The sequence below is a fragment of the Esox lucius genome, chromosome 20, assembly GCF_011004845.1.
Source record: "Esox lucius isolate fEsoLuc1 chromosome 20, fEsoLuc1.pri, whole genome shotgun sequence".
Taxonomy (NCBI): Eukaryota; Metazoa; Chordata; class Actinopteri; order Esociformes; family Esocidae; genus Esox; species Esox lucius.
The window spans coordinates 28,788,567-28,811,201 of record NC_047588.1 but is presented as its reverse complement, the minus strand read 5'-3'; the positions used below and the strand labels follow the sequence as shown (position 1 = coordinate 28,811,201).

The 22,635-nt window shown below is 46.0% G+C and overlaps 1 protein-coding gene across 5 annotated transcripts; it reads left to right on the top strand.

The window, feature by feature from the left end:
* Window positions 1–612: 612 nt before the first annotated feature.
* Window positions 613–21,354, top strand: rusc1 (RUN and SH3 domain containing 1). Of its 5 annotated transcripts, XM_034288846.1 has the most exons (13): window positions 613–733; window positions 3,891–7,350; window positions 11,805–11,993; window positions 12,024–13,376; window positions 14,181–14,297; window positions 14,378–14,454; window positions 15,307–15,508; window positions 16,745–16,850; window positions 16,942–16,988; window positions 17,128–17,642; window positions 17,728–17,972; window positions 18,074–18,244; window positions 18,356–21,354. In XM_034288846.1, exons 2-13 carry the CDS (start codon window positions 4,020–4,022, stop codon window positions 18,519–18,521), a joined length of 6,519 nt encoding a protein of 2,172 aa, XP_034144737.1. In that variant the 5' UTR covers window positions 613–733; window positions 3,891–4,019; the 3' UTR covers window positions 18,522–21,354. The 5 variants fall into 5 exon arrangements, with proteins under 5 accessions (XP_034144737.1, XP_028971560.2, XP_028971559.2 ...); XM_029115727.2 differs by having other exon boundaries at window positions 11,805–13,376; window positions 14,184–14,297; XM_029115726.2 differs by having other exon boundaries at window positions 11,805–13,376.
* The last annotated feature ends 1,281 nt before the right edge of the window (window positions 21,355–22,635 follow it).

Genomic DNA, 22,635 nt, shown 5'->3' with positions numbered 1-22,635 from the left:
TGCAGTCTCTACTAATAGAATCCGTCAGTCAAGTGGATAGACCTGACCAGGAAGCTATTTGAAAGGGATAAACCTGCTGACAGTTGTGTTCTGGCCTTGTACTTTGTTTTCTGTCTCTTTAATTAAGACTGTCTGCTGAAAACATGGAATTATATTACTTATAATAAATTAATGTGACAACTATGACCTGGGTCTGGTATTCAGACATGCAGTGTATAGAACAGCATCGTGTTAACATTTGGTTTGGCATTCTATTACAAATCCATGCATGAGGTTTTGATTCATATAAACATGTTTTACTGTTCATTTAAGTCCTGTTTGAATCAGTGTGAACACACTTGCATTTTCACCACACGTGACCAACCATATCACTGGGAATAAAGATGGAGAAATTGAATAATGATGGATAGTACAATTAAATCCACTACTACAGATCGACGGAGTAGGTTTGAAGATTCCATTAGTCATTTCTTGGAGGGAGGAAGCGAGGAAGTAGCTGGTAGAGGTACAGAGAAAGAGAGGGAGATGGATTGGTGAAGCAGAAAAGGGGTGTGGTATGGTCCCAGCTATGGGGAGAGAGGAGGATGACGAAAGATTTGCTGGTCGCGAGAACAGCGAGCTCTCGCTGTAACCTTTGGAGAGGCTGTCGATCGGTCTAAACGGGGTCGCAAGCGCTTGCATCCGTTTAAAGAGAATGGATTCCAGCATCTCCATCTTCTCAACCGAGCTGATGGTGAGTCAGATATCTCACAATCATACGACTATAGGTATTGTTGTTCAATAAAATTCTTAATTCGTATCTAGATCTATGCTGTATATACATTTTGTGCTGCATTCGTTCAGTGCCTTAATCTCGATATCCAAAAGCAGATTATCAATTGGAATCCGATTTTTATAGCTATATAGGCCAATTATGATTTACAAGAATGGAAATAGATATAGCTGGTTATACTGTAGTCCCTTAAATAATAATTATGTGTGTTTGTGTGTGTGTGTGTGTGTGTGTGGAGGGGGGGGGGCGATGTATCAGGGCGATGCGGATAGAGGTACTACCCCCCACACCCCACCCCACCGTCTTCCCGTTCTATCATCCCTCAGCATCTCTTCGCCCCACTGTCTCCATTGGCCCTTTTGGGTCGATAAATCATATGGTTAAACCAAGAATCGGCCTATATCCAGCAGATGATGTGCTCTGCGTTTTCGGTGTAACATTCAAACGTTTCTGTCCGACTTCTTTCAGACACGATCTACGCTTTGCAGGATGTGATATCCTACATTTTCCATGTTTGATGTGAAGGGCACTTTTCTGTGCTGTGGAAGAAAATAATCAGTGTTTAGCCTAAAGGTGGATGGGCTTTAAACAGACTGCCTCTACGTTAGTCATTGCGCTGCTGCGAGGATTTTCCGCTCCAAATAATTGAATCTCTGTTTTCTATTCCGCGGAGATGTTTTATACAAGGCTTTAACCCAAGTAAAAATTACATTTGGGGTATATGGCTACAATTTCAATTGCACTCTTGGTTTTGATTGATCCGTTTGTTTGGCATAGCTTACCTATCTGTCGCGGGCGGCTGAATGCTTTAAGAACCATCTTCGGGATACTGATTCTCAGTCGACTGTGGCGCTGAAGGATGTTGATTACTGTTAATTAGTTGTAAATTGTTTTCATGATGATATCTCCATTGCTGACACTGAATTTAAATATGTGGGTGAATATGTTGTCTGTCTGTATACAGTATTTCACAAAAGTGAGTACACCCCTCACATCTTTGCTCATATGTGATTAGATATTTTCATGTGACAACACTGAAGAAATGACACTTTGCTACAATGTAAAGTAGTGAGTGTACAGCTTGTATAACAGTGTAAATTTGCTATCCACTTAAAATAACACAACATACAGCCATTAATGTCTAAACCGCTGGCAACAAAAGTGAATACACCCCTAAGTGAAAATGTCCAAATTGGGCTCAATTAGTCATTTTCCCTTCCTGGTTTCATGTAACTCGTTAGTGTTACAAGGACTCATGTGTGAATGGGGAGCAGGTGTGTTAAATTTTTTGTTATCACTTTCACACTCCCTCATACTGGTCACTGGAAGTTCAACATGGCACCTCAAGGCAAAGAACTCTCTGAGGATCGCAAAAAAAGAATTGTTGCTCTACATAAAGATGGCATAGGCTATAAGAAGATTGCCAAGATCCTGAAACTGAGCTGCAGCAGGGTGGCCAAGACCATACAGCAGTTTAACAGGACAGGTTCCACTCAGAACAGGCCTCGCCATGGTCGACCAAAGAAGTTGAGTGCACGTGCTCAGCGTCATATCCAGAGGTTGTCTTTGGGAAATAGACGTATGAGTGCTTCCAGCATTGCTGCAGAGGTTTAAGGGGTGGGGGGGTCAGCCTGTCAGTGCTCAGACCATACGCCGCACACTGCATCAAATTGGTCTGCATGGCTGTCATCCCAGAAGGAAGCCTCTTCTAAAGATGATGCACAAGATAGCCCCCAAACAGTTTGCTGAAGGATTACTGGAACCATGTCCTATGGTCTGATGAGACGAAGATAAACCTATTTGGTTCAGATGGTGTCAAGCGTGTGTGGCAGCAACCAGGTGAGGAGTCCAAAGACAAGTGTCTTGCCTACAGTCAAGCATGGAGGTGGGAGTGTCATGGTCTGAGGCTGCATGAGTGCTGCCGGCACTTGGGAGCAACAGTTCATTGAGGGACCCATGAATTCCAGCATGTACTGTGGCACACTGATGCAGAGCATGATCCCCTCCCTTCGAAGACTGGGTCCCAGGGCAGTATTCCAAAATGATAACAACCCCAAACACACCTCCAAGACGACCACTGCCTTGCTAAAGAAGTTGAGGGTTAAGGTGATGGACTGGCCAAGCATGTCTCATCCTCAAATGGAAGGTGGAGGAGTACAAGGTCTCTAACATCCACCAGCTCTGTGATGTCGTCATGGAGGAGTGGAAGAGTACTCCAGTGGCAACCTGTGAAGCTCTGGTGAACTCCATGCCCAAGAGGGTTAAGGCAGTGCTGGAAAATAATGGTGGCTACACAAAATATTTGGACATTTTCACTTAGGGGTGTACTCACTTTTGTTGCCAGTGGTTTAGACATTAATGGCTGTGTGTTGTGTTATTTTGATGGGACAGCAAATTTACGTTGTTATACAAGCTGTACACTCACTACTTTACATTGTAGCAAAGTATCATTTCTTCAGTGTTGTCACATGAAAAGACAATCAAATATTTGCAAAAATGTGAGGGGTGTACTCACATTTGTGAGATACTGTGTATGTGTGTGTGTGTGATGCAGGTATGTGTACATGTGAGGACCCACAAAAGTAAAACCTGACAACAAAAAAAATGTTGGCATGCGATATCTCCACTAGGGAAAATATGATTTCCTTAGGGATTTGGTTAGAGAAAAACATGGTCCAATTGGAGTTGCTTTGAGATTCATGCATTATGGGTAAGGTTTAGAGTTAGGTGTTTGGGCTAGTCTAAGTTTATGAATAAAGGTTAGGCCATTCAGGTTAAGGTAATGTTTAGTACTAAGTGAGAACATGGATTCCTAGGTTTCAGGTCCCCAGAAAGATAGAGAAATGTGTGTTTATAAAGAAATAGGCAGGAAGGAATTGAGAAGAGGTGAGATGGTTGTAATTTAAAAACCAGCAATGAGGAGGTAATTATACGGCAGAAAAAGCCCACTAGCTACAGCAATAGTTATTGAGCTATAATGAACAGGCCAACGGACGATTTAAATTCAAAGAGAAGATAAAAGCTGGTCTCTTCTGCTGTAACATGGAAACGCAGATTCCTGGTACATATCTCTATCAGTTGTGCATCTGTTGACTGCGTGTCTCTTTTGATGTTTCAGGATATTTGGAGTCAAGCCATGATGTGACCGTCATGATTTGGATCTCTTCGTCCCTTAGATAGAAAACAGAACTGCCCCGGTTTCAATAGAAATAGAAATAATTGGCCATTAGAAAAAATTTTTCCCAAAATGCACTCTACTAGCCGAACCACCATCCCTCCCTCAAAGCCTCGCCGCTTTGACCCAAGCCGGCGTACAATATCCGCAGTGGAACCAAAGCCACAAGGCCCTGCGTACCGGAGGGAGGACAAAAACATGAACACCGTTTCCTCTTCCTCTCCTCGGTGTGCCAGCAAAGCGACCCCAGAGTCTTCCAGGACCAGGGTGGGCATGCAGCCTCGTACACCTTTGGGTCAGTCCAGACTGGGCTTGCAGAGAAACACGGCTCTCCTTTCTAAGACCAAACCCAAACCCAAGATTGTCCGAGCAGGAGCAGCAGCGGTGTCCAACCGCGCACTTCCTCCTCTTCCTCCTCCTCCTCTTCCCCATCTGGACCCCAACTGTAATGAGCCCAGTCTGCCCTGCCTGTGTTGTGACGGCCATTCTCCACAGGACAATAACAGCCTGTTCAACCACAACCACAACAACAACAATACCATCTCCATCCGGCAGCAGCTGAAGCTCCAGCCCCCTCCCCCACCACCCCCACTTCCCCAGAAACAGGAGGTCACCCGGGCCAAGGGTCAGGCCAAGCCCTGTCAGCTCAAGTCCCAGGCTAAGGTCCTGCCACCAGCCTGCCCCGCCAACGCCCTGGAGCTGGGGAAAGGAGAGGAAGAGCAGGAGAATGCAGATGTGAACGAGAACACAAACGTGGTGATGGACAACAAGATAAAAAAGCAGGACGAATTGGATAACAACAAAGACAGAGATGAGGAGGGGAGAAACTTAGAGGATGTTGAAGACGAGGAGGATGAGGAGGAGGGAGAAGATGACGATGATGACGAGGATGAAGACGATGATGACACTTTGGTCCCATCGTGCTGTGACTGCCCCCCCTCCCTCCTGGATCTCTCCCTCACCTCCTCCACCTCCTCATCTTCCACTTCCATCAGCTCCTGCTCCGACCTGGAGACGGACTGCGCAGATCTCTCCCTGTCCGTCTGCTCCTCTGCCCATGAGGGGAAGGCTGATCTGTCAGTGTCCCCGGAGCGCTCTCTCGCTCACATTCCTGAACGCTATCCACCGTCTCGCTCACCCCCCTCCCCCCCCTCCCTGCCCCTCAACCCCAAATCTTCTTCGGCCTCTAGCTACCCTTCCTCCCCACCCACTGCCTGCTCCCCAGACGAAGGCTACCCCTCTGCTCCTGCCTCCCCTTCCTCAGACTATTTGGGGGTCAGAGGCCAGAGTGGTTTAGGGTCAGAGGTTGCTAAATTAGGCCTCCTGGACTTCCTGGAGTCAGTTGGCGAGTTTGGCAAGATGGAGCGCTTTAGCCAGATAATACAGGTGGCCCGCTGGGATCTGGATGGGGATCCTCAAGGGGATCTACTGAGGGATCGACTGGACCACCTGGACCGACTGGAGAGCGTCAACAGGCAGGTGAAACTGGCTCACATTGCCAGGCTCCATGAGAAGGGGCTGGATCTTGGAGATTTAGGAGAGGAGGACCTCTCGGATGTTCTAGATGAGATGGGGAATGTGGACATGTCCTGGAGGCTTTATAAAGGCCGGTCTTTAGGAGAGTCCCAGGAGTTCTCCGACGCCGGGGTGGACCTGACGGCTCCTTCAGACTGTGATGAGCCCCTAGCCTCAGAATCTGAGACGTCTTCACCCATAGAGCCCCCTCCAAGACCCCCCAAACCGCCAGTCCGCCATGCCAGCGTGAACTCTGACCTCCACACCTACATCAACATCAGCCGTGACATCACCCCCTCGGTCTCTGTCTGCACCTCTCCATCCGCATCTCCAACTTTCTACACCTTCAGGTGTGAGAAGGCCCTCCCTCCTTCTCCACCCTCCCTCCCACCTCCTCCTCTCTGTAAGCCCATCCCTTACTTCACACTCTACAAGTCTCCCCCTCTCCCTTTCTCCCGACCCCTTTCAACTCCCCCGATCCCTCCTCCCCGGAAGAAACACCTAGCCCGTAAAGAGGCCCAGCGTCTCGCTGCCCTCCAATCAGGACGTGAGAAGACACCCCTATCCCTTCCACCTCCAACCTCCTGCCCTCCTCCTCTCCCGCCTCCTCCAACTATTTCCATATCCTCCTCGACGTCCCCCCCGGCCATACCTCCCCCGCCCTCTCTTCCCCCGCCTCCCTCCTTCCATGCATTGGATGATGAGATCCGCAAGCTACTGGTGCTCGCAGGACTGACCCAGGCTGAGCTCCTCAAACTCAGCCCAGAGTTGGGGGTCTGTGTAGGGGGACTGCAGGAGGAGGGAGAGGGGGAGACCCACCACAACTCCAGGCCTGAACAAACACAGGATGTAGGGATGAGAAAAAAGGAGGAAATGGCTAAGGAGCAGTATGATATAGATGGGTTGGCCGTTGACGGGTGGAGAGATGGAGGAGGGAGGTTAGGGCAGGAGAGGGACGGAGACATGAAGAGATTCAGAGGGGTAGAGGAGGATGAGGAAGAGAGAGAGGAGAGCCGAGATGTATTTAGAACAACATCGTTCTTTAAGATGGCTAGGAGCAGGAAGAAAAACAGTGGTTTTGGGGCTAGCGTTAGCCTAGCATCCGACATCTACTACAGCACTGACATCAACCCTGCTAAAAGTGTTAGCTTTGAGACTTTCAAATACGACCGTGCCCTCTCAGAAACCCCTCCCCCCCCTCCCCCACGTCCTTTACCACCTGTCCCCCCTACCCTGCCCCCCCCCCAGGTCTGCACACTTCCCGCCAACTCCTTACGCCCTGAGCGATTTGATTGGCTTATGGCTTTCTCTCCTGATAGTGAAACCCCGCTTCTACCCCCCCCTCTTGAACCTAGAAAATCCAACAAAGAAACCTTGAAGAAATCTACTTCAGGGTCAGCGTCATCATCTGGGTCAACCTCAGGGTCAGGGTCAAAGGTAATGACCTTCAAGGAACTGCGTAACCGTAGCAAAAACAGCTCCCCGACCTACCAGTTAATTACAGAACCAGATCCAGACCCCACGGTTATCACTCCCGACCCTGACATCCTCTATAACCTCAAATGGAGGAGGGAGAAGACAGACGGTGACGGGGTCCAGTGGGAGTACACCTCCCAGGCCAAGGCCGCCTTCCTCCAACAACCTCCCCTCACCACATTGGCTGCATTTAGGGAGATGTTCCAGAAAGCGGAGAATGCGACTGGACAACCTGAACTTAACCCCCCGCAGCGGATTGGGTGCTCAGCCAGTGAAGGGAACCTGTGGGGGATTGATGGACAAGGAAAAGAGGAGGGAGAGAAAAGGAAAGAGGTGCTGGAAGAAGAGGAAGAGCAGGTGGAGGTGAGAGGAACTGCTGATGGAGGAAGAACCTGGGAGTCCAGAACTACAGGTGAGTGAGATAATTTAGAGAAGCATACTCAACTGCTCCCTGAGTTGATCAGCTTTCAATGTTCGCGTCATTTGCTAACAACAACATTTTGTCACCAACACACCAATTCTGAAAATGCTTCGGGAGGTTTTCTAATTCTTACATTTCATTTATAGTTCATTTCTAAGAGGGCCGGCAGGATAGCTTAGCGGTTAAACCACCTGACCAGTAGCTGAAAGGTTGCAAAATAAAAAACCCAAGCTGGCAGTGTGAAAAATATGTCATTCTGTCCATGAGCAATTGTGTAATTGAGTTGTTTTCTAAGAGTATGATTTCGAGGACTCACTGAATAACTGTGGTTGCACAGGAAAAATGTAAGTACAGATAAGTGGTTTCAGAATTGGCATTTTAAGGAACGGTGTGTTGGTGACCCAGTGTTAGCAAATGACTGTAACATTCACAACTTCTCAACTCGAGATTAAATGAGAACGAGTTGAGTATTTTCGGCTAATGATGATGAGGATGATGATAATGTCTATCTTCATGGGCAAAGTTGCTGATTGTGGCGTGTACATGTGGAAGTTGCAACAATCACAGAGAAAAACACCATGTCTAACACAGTCTGATCTCTTATGAGTAAAACCTGAACAAGCAGAGGGAAGGCTGACAAAAGCACAGCAGTGTGATGATTCCCCACATCCCAGAGCAGGGAGAAGACACAGACGGGGCAACCAGCCAGAGATAAATGGATAGGTGCAGCAGAATTGTGTTTTCTTTCTAGAATGGACAGATGATGGAGATGGAAAGGCAGAGATACGTTAGCTGTACTTGTTCTTAGGGATGGACAGATGAGCTTATGGGGCCGAGAGGGAGACAGAGAAATGCTGGAATCTCTTCAGTGCTTCCTCTGGGTCTCGTATGATGTCATCGCTACCTTATTAAATTATTCATCCACTTTGCAGCCTGGTTGGAAGGGATGGGGGGTGTAATGGAGTGCCTACAGCTCTTGGTCTCAGTCTCCCTACCTGTCTCACTCTCCCTACCTGCCTCACTGTATCACTCTCGCTCTCTGTGTTTCTCGTATGTTCCTTTTTCAGTTCTCTCTTCCCCTGTATCTCTCTCTCTTGGACAGTACAGTGGGGAGAACAAGTATTTGATACACTGACGATTTTGCAGGTTTTCCTACTTACAAAGCATGTAGAAGGCTGTAATTTTTATCGTAAGTACTCTTTAACTGTGACGGAATCTAAAACAAAAATCCAGAAAATCACATTGTATGATTTTTAAGTTATTAATTTGCATTTTATTTCATAAGTATTTGATACATCAGAAAAGCAGAACTTAATATTTGGTACAGAAACCTTTGTTTGCAATTACAGAGATCATACGTTTCATGTAGTTCTTGACCAGGTTTGCACACACTGCAGCAGGGATTTTGGCCCACTCCTCCATACAGACCTTCTCCAGATCCTTCAGGTTTCAGGGCTGTCGCTGGGCAATACAGACTTTCAGCTCCCTCCAAAGATTTTCTATTGGGTTCAGGTCTGGAGACTGGCTAGGCCACTCCAGGACCTTGAGATGCTTCTTACGGAGCCACTCCTGAGTTGCCCTGGCTGTGTGTTTCAGGTTGTTGTCATGCTGGAAGACCCAGCCACAACCCATCTTCAATGCTCTTACTGAGGGAAGGAGGTTGTTGGCCAAGATCTCACGATACATGGCCCCATCCATCCTCCCCTCAATATGGTGCAGTCGTCCTGTCCCCTTTGCATCCCCAAAGAATGATGTTTCCACCTCCATGCTTCACGGTTGGGATGGTGTTCTTGGGGTTGTACTCATCCTTCTTGTTCCTCCAAACACAGCGAGTGGAGTTTAGACCAAAAAGCCCCTATTTTTGTCTCATCAGACCACATGACCTTCTCCCATTTCTCCTCTGGATCATCCAGATGGTCATTGGCAAACTTCAGACTGGCCTGGACATGCGCTGGCTTGAGCAGGGGGACCTTGCGTGCGCTGCAGGATTTTAATCCATGAAGGCGTAGTGTGTTACTAATGGTTTCAGCTCTCTTCAGGTCATTGACCAGGTCCTGCCGTGTAGTTCTGGGCTGAACCCTCACCTTCCTCATGATCATCGATGCCCCACGAGATGAGATCTTGCATGGAGCCCCAGACCAAGGGAGATTGACCGTCATCTTGAACTTTTTGCGCCATCCCAGCCTTGTGCAGGTCTACAATTTTATCCCTGATGTCCTTACACAGCTCTCTGGTCTTGGCCATTGTGGAATTGTTGGAGTCTGTTTGAGTGTGTGGACAGGTGTCTTTTATACAGGTAACAAGTTCAAACAGGTGCAGTTAATACAGGTAATGAGTGGAGAACAGGAGGGCTTCTTAAAGAAGAACTAACAGGTCTGTAAGAGCCAGAATTCTTACTGGTTGGTAGGTGATCAAATACTTATGTTGTGCAATAAAATGCAAATTAATTCTTTAAAAATCATACAATGTGATTTTCTGGATTTATGTTGAAGTGTACCTATGATAAAAATTACAGACCTCTACATGCTTTGTAAGTAGGAAAACCTGCAAAATTGGCAGTGTATCAAATACTTGTTCTCCCCACTGTATTTCTCTCTTCCCCTGTATCTTTCCCCATCTGAATCTGTTTTTCTCCCCCTGTATTTCTCTCCCCCCTGTATCTCGCTCTATCGCTCTGTCTGTATCCCTTACTGTCTTCCCTCTTTCTATCTTTTCACTTTATCTTCCTTTCCTTTTTCTGTGGTTAGTTGACCTATATTCCCTTCTTTTTTCCCTCCATCTCTCTATTTGGTGATTCATCAGTTAATTTGTTTTTGCTGCCCTCCTCCTCTCTGTCTTCTGTCCTTGACCTCTCAGCCCCTCCTTTCTCCTTATTTTTTTATCCAGACTTTCCTGGTCAGATCAGATTATTCAACTCATACCGTAGTCTACCTCCTGAGTAGTTGTTATAGTACATAGTACATGTTTGGATTACACAGCTTTACAGTTTTGATAATAGTGTACATTACCTAAGTACATTCGTTATTGTGTTAATCAAGATCACCATTTAAACAGACTTCTTGAATCTGGTTCTTGCCTCTGTGTATGTAAAAGCCCAGGTGTTTGCTATTTTTCAGAGTTATGTGTTAGGGTTAGGCTACGGTGAGACCAGTCCTAACCCGACAACATCTGCCGCTCCACAGCTGTGTGTACAGCTTTAAGAACTAAGGGGGAGGGGCTCCATCTATCAACCAATGGTTAAGACTGGTCTCACAGTAGCACAAAAAACAGGAAGTGCAATGTGAGAGACAGGCAAATCCACAACAAGGCAAAGAATCAAGGTATGGTGGGAAACACACTCGCTGCGGCCTCTCTTCCTCTGTCACTGTGGTATTAAAGGAGACTAATTGTATTTCTGTGGATAATTAAGGAAGTTTCAGGCAGCACAGACTATTATTGAATCATCTCTAAGGAGACAGAGACATAGTGTGCAGGCAGGAACAGAACTCTCCATAGGCTGACTCAGCGTAATCAACAGTCTCTAGGTCAGTGGTTCTCGATCCTCTCCTGGGGAAACCCAACCATTCCATGTATTTGATTTATTCAAAAACAGGCACACTGGAATCAACTCGTCAACTGGTCATTAAAGGACTAGTCACATGAATCAGATGAGCTACTGCAGGAACTAGGGTGGACCTGAGGTGTGACAATATATTTGTGGGTTACTGAATTACTAGAGAGAGGATGGCAGTGCTGTACTCACCTGCACCCCATACATATAATAACCCAGAATACATATTCACAGAAGAGTGAGATGTAAAACCGCTGGCTTTTACTGCTGGGAAAACAGTGGGGAAATGCTGCAGCCGGTTTCATGGTGAGATAAAAGGTTTGGGTGTGGTTGGAATAATGACGTTTTAAGGACAACATAGTTAGTGTGAAACTATGGGACACACGTGTAAGGTTTCTTTGCCCCTCTGACCTCCACCTACATTGACTGCACTGCGGTGTGTCTGTATGCATCTGTGGGCTCAGACTGTTGGACATGTTGTTTTGTTGGGAGGCATGCATCCTGTGGTGTGGTGGGGATCTTCAACATTGCATTATTCTCTCAACGGACACTAACATTCTCTACATCTCTCTCTTTCCTGTTGATTTGCACCATCCATTTTCACTCCTATCCTTGTTGTTCTCATCCCTCCATCCCATCTGTACTTCCGATGTTTCCTCATGGTTTTGCTTCTCTACCTTCCCCTCCTGCCCACTTTTGTTTGTTCTGAAAACTAACCCTACCTGGTCTACCTGCCCCTCAACCTCGGCCTCACGCTCCTCCCCCCTACCTGCACCTATACCTCCTCAAACTCCTCCCCCTATCTGTGCCTCTTGCACTTCTCCAACTCCCCTCCCTGACCCTCCTACCCCTCTCACTTCTCGCCTCCTGCCCATTTCTCTTTTTGACCGGGTAGTGTCTTCCCCCCCCCTCTCCCTGGCCCAGTCCCAGCCCTCCTCCTTTTTCCTCCATTCGTCCCTCCCTCCTTACCGCCCAGGGTACTGTGGTGCTCATACTAGGCCAGCCTCCGGAACCCAAGCCCACAGCCGCATTGAAACTCAGCCCACAGACCTCGGACCTAACCCCTACACCACCCAGTCCACAGGAACTAACCCCTACACCACCCAGTCCACAGGAACTAACCCCTACACCACCCAGTCCACAGGAACTAACCCCTACACCACCCAGCCCACAGACACAAGATCTTACCCCTACACCACCCAGTCCACAGGAACTAACCCCTACACCACCCAGTCCACAGGAACTAACCCCTACACCACCCAGTCCACAGGAACTAACCCCTACACCACCCAGCCCATAGGAACTAACCCCTACACCACCCAGCCCACAGACACAAGATCTTACCCCTACACCACCCAGCCCATAGGAACTAACCCCTACACCACCCAGCCCACAGACACAAGATCTTACCCCTACACCACCCAGTCCACAGGAACTAACCCCTACACCACCCAGCCCACAGACACAAGAATTTACCCCTACACCACCCAGTCCACAGGAACTAACCCCTACACCACCCAGCCCACAGGAACTAACCCCTACACCACCCAACCCACAGGAACTAACCCTTACACCACCCAGCCCACAGGAACTAACCCTTACACCACCCAGCCCACAGGAACTAACCCTTGTACAACCCAGTCCTATAACCCCTTTATGACACAGGACACTCACACAGATCCAAATAAAGACAGCCATGGAATTGATTCTAAGTGTGATTCCAGATGTCACTATAGTGACTATTTTAAGAAGGATCGAGGCCTAAGCTCTGCACATCGTTTTGGAAGCAACTATGACAGAAACGTCGATAGTTTGTATCGCTATGTGAATGACTCCAAGACTAAAGACGATGCAGAATATGTCTTTGGCTCTAACTCCATCACTAACTTTGACTCTCTCTACAACTCTGACTCTGGCACTGAGAAAGAGACTCATGCACACACCAACTCACTCAAACTGGTCAGCAGCGATTTACACACTCCAGTCTGCACCACTCCATATAAAAACGTTGATGCCATGATGATGGCATACGCCGGCACACACAGCGTCCGTTCTGCCAGCCACGTGGACACACACACGATCTCCGACACACAACCTGACGTCGACTCACTGTACTACCCTAGCTCGGGTCCGCACATGTCCGCCTCCCCTCACCAGGACAGAACGTTCAAAGACCTCCCTCCTCTCCCCAACTGGTTCCTTTACCACCCCAAAAACTGCCCCCTCCACAGGGGAGATCCGCCCCGCCTCTCCCCTGTCGGTGCTCTCGACCCCCCCTGTCGTTCAGGGGCACCACCTCCAGGCATGGATGTGTCCCGCCTCAGCTCGCCCCTCTTCCCCCGCTCTCGCACCCTCCCCGCCCTGGCCGCACCCCTCTATTACCCCTTTCTCTACCCCCCTGCCCCCCCCAGGGACACCCCAGAACCCCCAACTTTCTTCCAGGCTCCGCCGCTGCCGCCCGTGCTGAGTAAGAGCTCTCTCTCTCTCTCTCTTTCTTTCTCTCTCTCTCTCTGTCTGTCACACACACTCCCTCTCTCCGTCTGTCTGACATCCTGTCTGTCACTGTATCTTGCTCTGTGGATGTGTCTCTTCCTGCTTGTCTTTAGCTGTCCATGCTGTTAGTGATGTTTTTGTGTGTCTGTTGCATGGATTGCTGAAACTGACACCCATGCTTTGCAATCCCGTCTTATTGAAGTTATGACCTTCACCTTCATTAATCACCTTGATGACTGTGCATGAGTGTGTGCATGTGTGTGTTTGTAAATGTAGGCCTTATGTAAAGGTGAAGGGCCTTAAACTAGGATGAGCACCACTCTGTCTCTACACGTGCCCCCTGTAACTGTCTGTCATTAGGTCAGACTAAGAAATACACTTCTGTCATAGTGATTCTCGACTTGTGCATGGCTGTGTTCTCCCTTAGGGGAGGTTTGTGTTTGTGTGTTCAGGTTAGTGCATCCCCTTCCCATTGACATAATGTATGTATCACGCACAGAGAAGATGTTGTTTTGCAGGCTGCTGGTCCTGATAGGTAATCAATTAGTACAATGTACCAGGCAATAATTCTGGAAATGATTTTTCTGGAATGTTTATTACTGCTATTATTGCAACACTAGCACTGCTTCTAACTGCTACAGCAACTACACTAACTAATATCACTAATACTGGAAAAGTAACACAAATAGCGAGTATCATTGCTATTCGTCTCTCTGGCTTCCACCAATAACAGATAGAGAAGGTTGTAATTTGTCTATCCTATTTCTGTTGATCGCAGCAGTTCGCAGCATTTCATTCGCTGGCTCTGTAAAGAAGGGCGGGACATCCTGGATGGGCGATGATGTGAAGGTACCTCTGAGAGGTCTAGGACTGTCCTCTCTGCAAGAAAAAAGAGGTATGGAATAAATGTGACTAGTGTGTTTTGTCAAATGATGCCTGTGTGCAAATGTTTACCTGTGATGTTCCTATCCACAGCTCTCGTCAATTCAGTGAGTGTGGCCGTGGAGGCCATTTTGGCTCAGTTTAGCACCTCACGAACCCTGGTGCAGAAGGTTGGTTTTCCCTGTGTCTCTGTCTCTTTCAGTTAAACTCTAAATTCTTAAAAAGCTTGTTATGGAGCTAATTTAGCAGGGGAGAATATGAACAGAATATGGATAAGGTGGGTTGATTATGTTATGTCATAAAATATGTACAGTATGTGGTTTCACTAGGTATTTCTGAATGCATGTTTGTGTGTTTCCAGTGTATTCCCCTTTGCTTATAGCAAACCAAGTTTATCCTCTGTGGATCAATAAAGTATATTCATTTCAATTAGGAGCAATATAAAGGCCAATCAATCAACCATTATCCTCCGATTTCACGTTTGTTTTTAGAGCAGGGGAACTAATGTGATCATCCAACATCCACCCCATGTTCATAATATAATAGTGACCAACTGTTGATATGACAAGGTCTCCAAACCGACAGAGAAGGTAAAGTAGAACACAAGATCAACTCCAAAAGACTCCCCGCTGCATTGCCCCCTTCAGTTTGTAGGGTCTGTCCCTGAGCAAGAAGTTAACCCTAATTGCTCTCAAGTCTGTGTTCAGTTATACCTGTTAAAAAAGGTCACAAAATAACTGGATGTTAGCGACATTTTTAATTACTATGATTGTCTCAACATTTCTGTTCCTTTCCTCTCGGCTGTTTCAGTTAATAAAGTGTTAAATTGTGTTCAGATATCCCTGTCTTCGCCTTGTTGGTCAGAACCACTGTGTAGTAACCGCAACCTCCATCACCCATATTATCTACTACTTTCCGCCTCACTCATCTCCCCCTCTCTAATTTCATTATTCTGAATATCTCTTCTCCCATCCGTAACACCCACTCCTCCGCTACCTCCCTGTCTCTCCTCTCAACGCCAGGCTCTGTCAGGAGACAGCAGTGTCAATCCTTCTCTGGGTCGGCTGGTGCTGCAGTGCCTGTGCCCCGCCCTGCAGGGCTTGCTGTCTGATGGCCTCAAGCCCCATCAGAGTGACGTGATCTCAGGCAGGAGGCCAAACTCTGCCTGGGGACTGGTACAGGCCTCCACCAGGCCAGGTAGGATCTCTGGAGCACCGTACAAAGGTGGGTGGCAGGATAGCATGGAGTCAACAAACACACCTCTACCTATTCCTTCCCATCAAAACACACATCTGTCTTTTCCTCCCCATCAAAACACACCTCTACCTATTCCTTCCAATCAAAACACACCTCTACCTATTCCTTCCCATCAAAACACACATTTGTCTTTTCCTCCCCATCAAAACACACCTCTACCTATTCCTTCCAATCAAAACACACCTCTAACTATTCCTTACAATCAAAACACACCTCTATCTATTCCTTCCCATCAAAACACACCTCTATCTATTCCTTCCCATCAAAACACACCTCTATTTATTCCTCCCCATCAAAACACACTCCCAGACATCATGTAGGTTTATGGATCTCCCAGACATCATGTAGGTTTATGGAACTCCCAGACATAATGTAGGTTTATAGATCTCCCAGACATCTTGTAGGTTTATGGATCTCCCAGACATCATGTAGGTTTATGGATCTCCCAGACATCATGTAGGTTTATAGATCTCCCAGACATCATGTAGGTTTATGGAACTCCCAGACATCATGTAGGTTTATGGAACTCCCAGACATCATGTAGGTTTATGGAACTCCCAGACATCATGTAGGTTTATGGAACTCCCAGACATCATGTAGGTTTATGGAACTCCCAGACATCATGTAGGTTTATGGATCTCCCAGACATCATGTAGGTTTATGGATCTCCCAGACATCATGTAGGTTTATGGATCTCCCAGACATCATGTAGGTTTATGGATCTCCCAGACATCATGTAGGTTTATGGATCTCCCAGACATCATGTAGGTTTATGGATCTCCCAGACATCATGTAGGTTTATGGATCTCCCAGACATCATGTAGGTTTATGGATCTCCCAGACATCATGTAGGTTTATGGATCTCCCAGACATCATGTAGGTTTATAGAACTGTAGTTTCACCCTCAACTGTTTCCTTTTCTCCTCCCTCGATTTAGTGTGTCACTCATCATACTGCAGTGTTGAGTCACCCTTCTCTCTCTGTCTCTCTCCCCTCCTCCTCTATTCCCCTTTTCTGTTTTTTTCACTAGTCTTGCGATCAGAGTTATTTCACTGACTAATCACTTGCTTATTTCAATGTCCATACATTTCAGTTGGAGATGGATAACATCGATTCATTGAAAATAAATGTGTTTCTCTGTGCCGAAGTCTTACTGTTTTCTTTCTCATCCGTCCTCCTCTCTCCTCCCTTCTTTCCCTCCAGGGCCCAGTACTCAGGCCCTGTACAGCCTGCAGGCTAGGGTAGGTGTGCTACCCCAGCTCAGGCAGAGCAAACACAGGTTCAATGCCTTCCTCTTTGGCCTCCTCAAGTAAGACCTGTCTCTTCTCTCTTAAAGTTTTGTTGATTTACTTTTTAAATCCCAATTCTCACCTGTTTATTCTGTTACCTCTTTCATTCAGCATCAAGCTTCTGGATTTCTGGCTGTCCCACCTCCAGTCATGCAGTGGTATGTCTCTAAACCTGTCTTCAATACATGTGTTATAATATGAATACAGTGTAGGAATAATTATATATTACATAACCGTGATGGTCATTTATTTCTCCCTCTCCCTTCATCTCTTACCTGCACCTCCTTTCTCTGTCAGATGTGTTGGCGACGTTTTACCAGCCCTCCTCCTTCATGCGCTTGTCACTGACTTCCTGCCAGCCTCTGTTTGAGGAGCTCCTCCTCCTGCTGCAGCCACTCAGTCTTTTGACCTTTAACCTCGACCTACTCTTCCAGCATCACCACCTCGAGCCAGCCAATCATAGCCCTGAGATACCCAGCCCACCCAATCAGGATCTGGGATTCAGGCTCTCGCCCCGAGGGTCCACCTCCCAAGGCAGGGGCAGTAGCTACCTCCAGAGCCTATCAGAGCTGCACGTTGGAAACGCCAAATCCGAGACCGAGAGCTGTAAGGCCAGCCCACTGCCCCTTGTAAAACCGGAAGCTGAAAGGTTGGTGGAGTCGCGGAATCCACCAACTCATGGCGCAGAGTCTGGGAAGGTGTCTGGTATTGCAGAGACAAGTCCTCAGCTGATGTGGCTTCAGGAGAAAGAGATTAGGGAGATTGCGCCTCCTAATGTTGAGGAGGACTGTCTATCCCAACAAGCAGGAAAGGTCAGCACAGGCCAGCTAACTTCTGCCTAAATTGTATGTGCATGCCAGTGTGTGTGTTCTCACCCTATGGTGGTTTGACCCCCAGGTGATTCAGCAGGGCTGGGGTGCTGTGGTACGCTGGGGGGAAAAGCTCGGACAGAACTTGGCTGAACTTAGCCTGCCTGGACCCCAGAACCAGGTGGGGACATCCAGGGATCCCACAGAACCACAGGCCAGTACCCAGACCAGCAGTTACCCTTCCTGGGTAGATGGAGCATTAACAGTCCCCTGGGGTCTGGGACGGCTATTTGGAGCTTCTAATAACACCACAGTACCCACACTTCCAACCAGGTGAGCTGGTGTGTCTGGGTGTGTTTTTTAGCGAAAGTTCTGTGACACTAAACTGTTGATGTTAATTACTTATACATTATGTAATCTCTCTCCCTATCCAGGCGTCCATCTCAGTGGTTGTCTCCAGGGGTGTCTGCTCTGACCCGGTTGGTGAGCAGCAGTTCCACTGCTAACCATAGGAGGTCGCTAGAGCCCCGGCAGGTAGAAGAAGTGGTGGAGCGAGAGGTGGAGGGAGACGCGGAGGAGACATGCGACAACCCAAAACCCCTTAGGTATCGTACCTGTCAAAGTTTATCTGGATTACATGTTTAGCTTTTTAAGTTGAACTTCAGACATCAGCTCAAGCTCTTCATGCTTTTAACATTAGTCTCTTTGTTTCTCAGGTCGGTCAAAACACTATGCGACTACTCTGGCACAGGGGCAGAGTTAAGCTTCCAGAAAGGGGAGGAGTTATTGGTTTTAGGGGGTGTCGATCACGACTGGATTCGCTGTCGTCAGGGAGACAGAGAGGGGCTTGTGCCCATTGGCTATGCCTCTCTGATCATGTGATTTCTGTTAGCCTGATCAGATTTTTTGATTGGTTGAATATATCTTGGGGAGGGAAAATGAAGTCATAATGCTACATGTGTAATGTACTTAGGCAACCAGTGAGAGGCTGCTGCAAAGTCCCAATGCTCTTATACAAATAGTTCACCACTGAATCTGAGTTCAAATCACGTGTTTTTCTCTAAAGTGGTCTGAAGTTCAAGTTTGATTCCTTTTTCCACACAGTCTGTTATGTAGATCCCATTATAAGCACTGAGCCATCTGCAAGCCTCAGTTCTGCAAGCCTCAGTTCTGCAAGCCTCAGTTCTGCAAGCCTCAGATCCTAAAGATCTGCACCATCTTAACATATCAAATTGGTGGATTTATTGGAAATAGAAATTCTCTCAACAGACGGTGTGAAATATGGATCTAGCACTACTATAGACCACTTTTCAGGGTGAAAAGTGATAGCCTGATGGCCAGGTCTGTTTGTGCTTTAGCCTAATCCAGAGCTGGCCGCCAGGCTAACAAGTGAAGGGAACCATGCTAGAGTATTGGAGCGTAGCCTCTGTTACGTACAGTTGTTCCGTAGTGAAACTTAGCCTTGTTCTGTGTTCTATTCTGACCTTTTACCCCCATTGAGCTTTAACCTCCATCACCTTGTCTTTGTGTGTTTGACATGTGCCCGCTACAATTAATAGTCAGTTTAAAAATAACTATTTGGCTGTATAAATATACATAATATATATAGATATATGAATAGAGATTTTACTGACGTAGATAGAAAGATAGATAATCAAGAGAAAACAGATAGTCTTGCCCTAATCGACAGTCCACTCCGGTATCTATCGATGATGTGGCTCATACATCCAATTGATAAGTCTTCTATCCTGTTGTGTGCTGCTCTCCTTACATTTCTTAAGCAACAACACTGTCGTTGATTTGATACACACAGCCCAAGTGTTTCTGTCAGTGAATGGAATCCAGTGGCTGCCTCTTCTCAGTACGTGTTGTACGCATGGGCATCATTTCGATTCATAGTCTTCATCCTAACCTTCTAGATCTATTCTCATATCTTCACACTGTATGTACTGTATTTGAATGCTTCGAGTGAATGCTGTAGAGTATCTGCCTGACACATAGTATCTATCTAAAGGGCATTGTAGGGTCCGGCTGCGTATTTAGAACTGGCGTGGCGATGCTATATCTTCTGTCGGTCCTCACCCCTTCGAGCTCATTAACACATACTACTCAGTGCTTTTGAAAACGTCACAGATGCTTTGAAATAAAACGGTGTCCGATTGAGACTTGGTTGTCCTCCTACTCCGTCAGATGAGCAGCTGTTGTCCCCGAGGGCCACTGACATGTTGGTACTCTTTCGTCTGGGACATGAAATATCAGCACAAGTACTGTCCGTCCGGCAGTAGCCCCGTTTTACCTGGGGTGTCAAAACGACGACCAGCAAGCGTTGGGACCTTTTTGAGGGCCGCAGTTGTAGGTTAGAGTCTCTACCCAAGCTGTCACGTGAAGCAGTAAGCGGCTCCCTGTTGGACTGCAGGAATGGAGTATTACATGGAATGTGATACTGTAGAGCCTGTTTATCCGAGTCATGTGCCGCGCTCGCCCTCCCTGTCCGCTCACACTGCGCGAACCTTCCTTCTGTCCCGGCGATGCTAACCCACGTGAGGTCATCAGTTCATGCTGTAGTATTGATAGTGGTGGTACAATAATGTTAAAGTAATAATGTAATTATTATTATGTTTATCATTACCCGGTATGTTGATTAGTACGTTATGATTTGGTTGGTAGTGATTGTGTAGGCTTGGTATTGATGACTATGCATATTATGTACTTCTCTGAGGCTTGTGGTTTAAAATAACTGTTTGGTCTGTTTATTTTTTTTTTTAATTTTATTTCTTTAAGTCACTCATGGATAAACTGTCAGGGTAATTAAAGAGTGAAGAATATAATATTATCCTATGGATTACCCATACATTCTAATTCAGTGGGAATATCTCCCTTCAGGTTAATCAGAAAAATATACAAAGTACAAAGATTCCTTTGTATGGTAGCACAAAGGTAGTGTCGGGAAAACCATGTAGGAAGAATATCGATTTTGCACTTGTTACATAGCTTACTTTACCAAATCTTCCACGAAAATGTAAAGGTATAGCTCTGGCTAGTATGTCACCAAACTAGCTAACCCAAATACCTTCATGTCAGTAAGATACTGTTAAGTAAGATAACTACATTTGTATGCCAGGAAATTGACAGGAATTGTTTAGAGCTGCTTATGAAATCTATTATTTGGAAGGCAGTCTGTAGAGTAGGATGTATGAGAGAAGAACTAATTAGTCAGGAAGGCCCAATAGTCACATGTTTGATGCATGTGAGAGGTATCAGAACTTCAGGAAATGCACATTGTCTGAGACAGTGATGCTCTCATTATGGTGACGTTTTTGTTTTATCAAGTATATTTTTCATTGTACGAAATGATCCATAATATGCATTGCTTTATATGAAACGCTGTTCATGTAATGGATGTGTTATTTCTTGATCCTTGGGTCCTGAAAGGTATATAGCTCTGTTCTATCTGTCCCCTCATATATCTATCTATCTATCTGGGGTCCGGTGTGTGTATGGGTGTGCATATACGTACTTGTGCAAGCATTTGTGCACATGTATGTGCGAGAGCAAGAATTAGTGTGTAGCAGTGGGTACAGTAGCTCTCTGATGTGATGTAGCCTTCCGCCAAACCTTCCCGTTGCATAGTGTGCCATGCCTCTGTAGTGTCAGTGTCCTTCCCGCATGTGCTTGTTTGTAAATACCCAATAAATGAACATGATCTGAACATCAAGCCTCCTCCGCGTCTCATTTGTCTTACTGTATGATGTGATGGGGGACATCAGGGTTGCCTCGATATTTCAGCCATTCCCATCACAGACCTCTTCCTTCACATTCTACCAGTTACATGGAGGGTCAGAAATGTCAGAAATTAGAAAAGGTCATTACAATGCGTCAGAACAGTGATTTCCGCATTGTAGGGACAACAGATCTGAGAGGGATTGAGTTGTAGGCATGCTTTGCTTACATTAGAATGTCTGTTCAACCAGATGCAGATATGTTTGAACAGTTGGGGGATGCCTTACAGTAGAGGCTTATTAATTCTAAAGTTATCCATCTCAATTTCTCCTATTGAAGAGGATTAAATACATAGTAATAGAATGACTACAACAGCTGGACCATTGAATGGGAACTCCCATTAAGAGAAGTTTTTTTGTTTTTCTACAGAGCTCTACAAGTTTCAAATGACCTGAGGCTTATTTGAGCTAATGCACATAGTGTTTTTTAGGTTGTTGCATTTGTCCAGATATTAGTAGACACATTGGTTAGGATGGTTCCTTATGATCTTACCTTGTTCCGGCTGCATTCCATCTCTCTTTCTGTACAGTACTCAGTACAATGTTAGAGTGGTCTCTTGTCATTATAAAAGATCATCTTCGGGAAACCTCTGAGTCACCTAATCACATGTGAGGCTATTCCAACTTTACACCAACAGATGGTGCTGTATATTACACATTCTTTTTATTGCATTTTGAAAGCCTTGTGAAAGCCTGAAGGGATAGAATATAAAAAAAAATCCACAATGTTTTGTAAAAAAAAAAAATGCATTTTATTGTTATTGATAATAAGGTCAATGTTTGAAATTACATTCTGAAAGACTTTTTTTTTTCTCCAAAGACATATTAGCAGCAATTAAAATTGTATAGCAAAGTTACATTTCATGCAAACTACATAAATAACTCTTCACTATATTGATGTTTCCTATATTATTAATCACCCATTAGCAATAGATGGTGAAGAAAATTCACAGGTAAACTATAAAACATTCAACTTAGTGTTCAAAGTCAAACTAGTAACTACAAAAGAGAACTGGAGCGTACAAACTGAACAGTTACAAATCTCAGATTCTATTCACTTTCCTGATTGTCTGACCAAATAGAAAAATAACATTCCATTAGTCAGAAAAATAATATATACAGGTATAGAAAAAGAAAACACAAGAGCTATATACAATCGTAGCTATCTTTGACATTGCTTAGTTATTTAAAGTTTAACACTTTGTAGCAAATTGAAG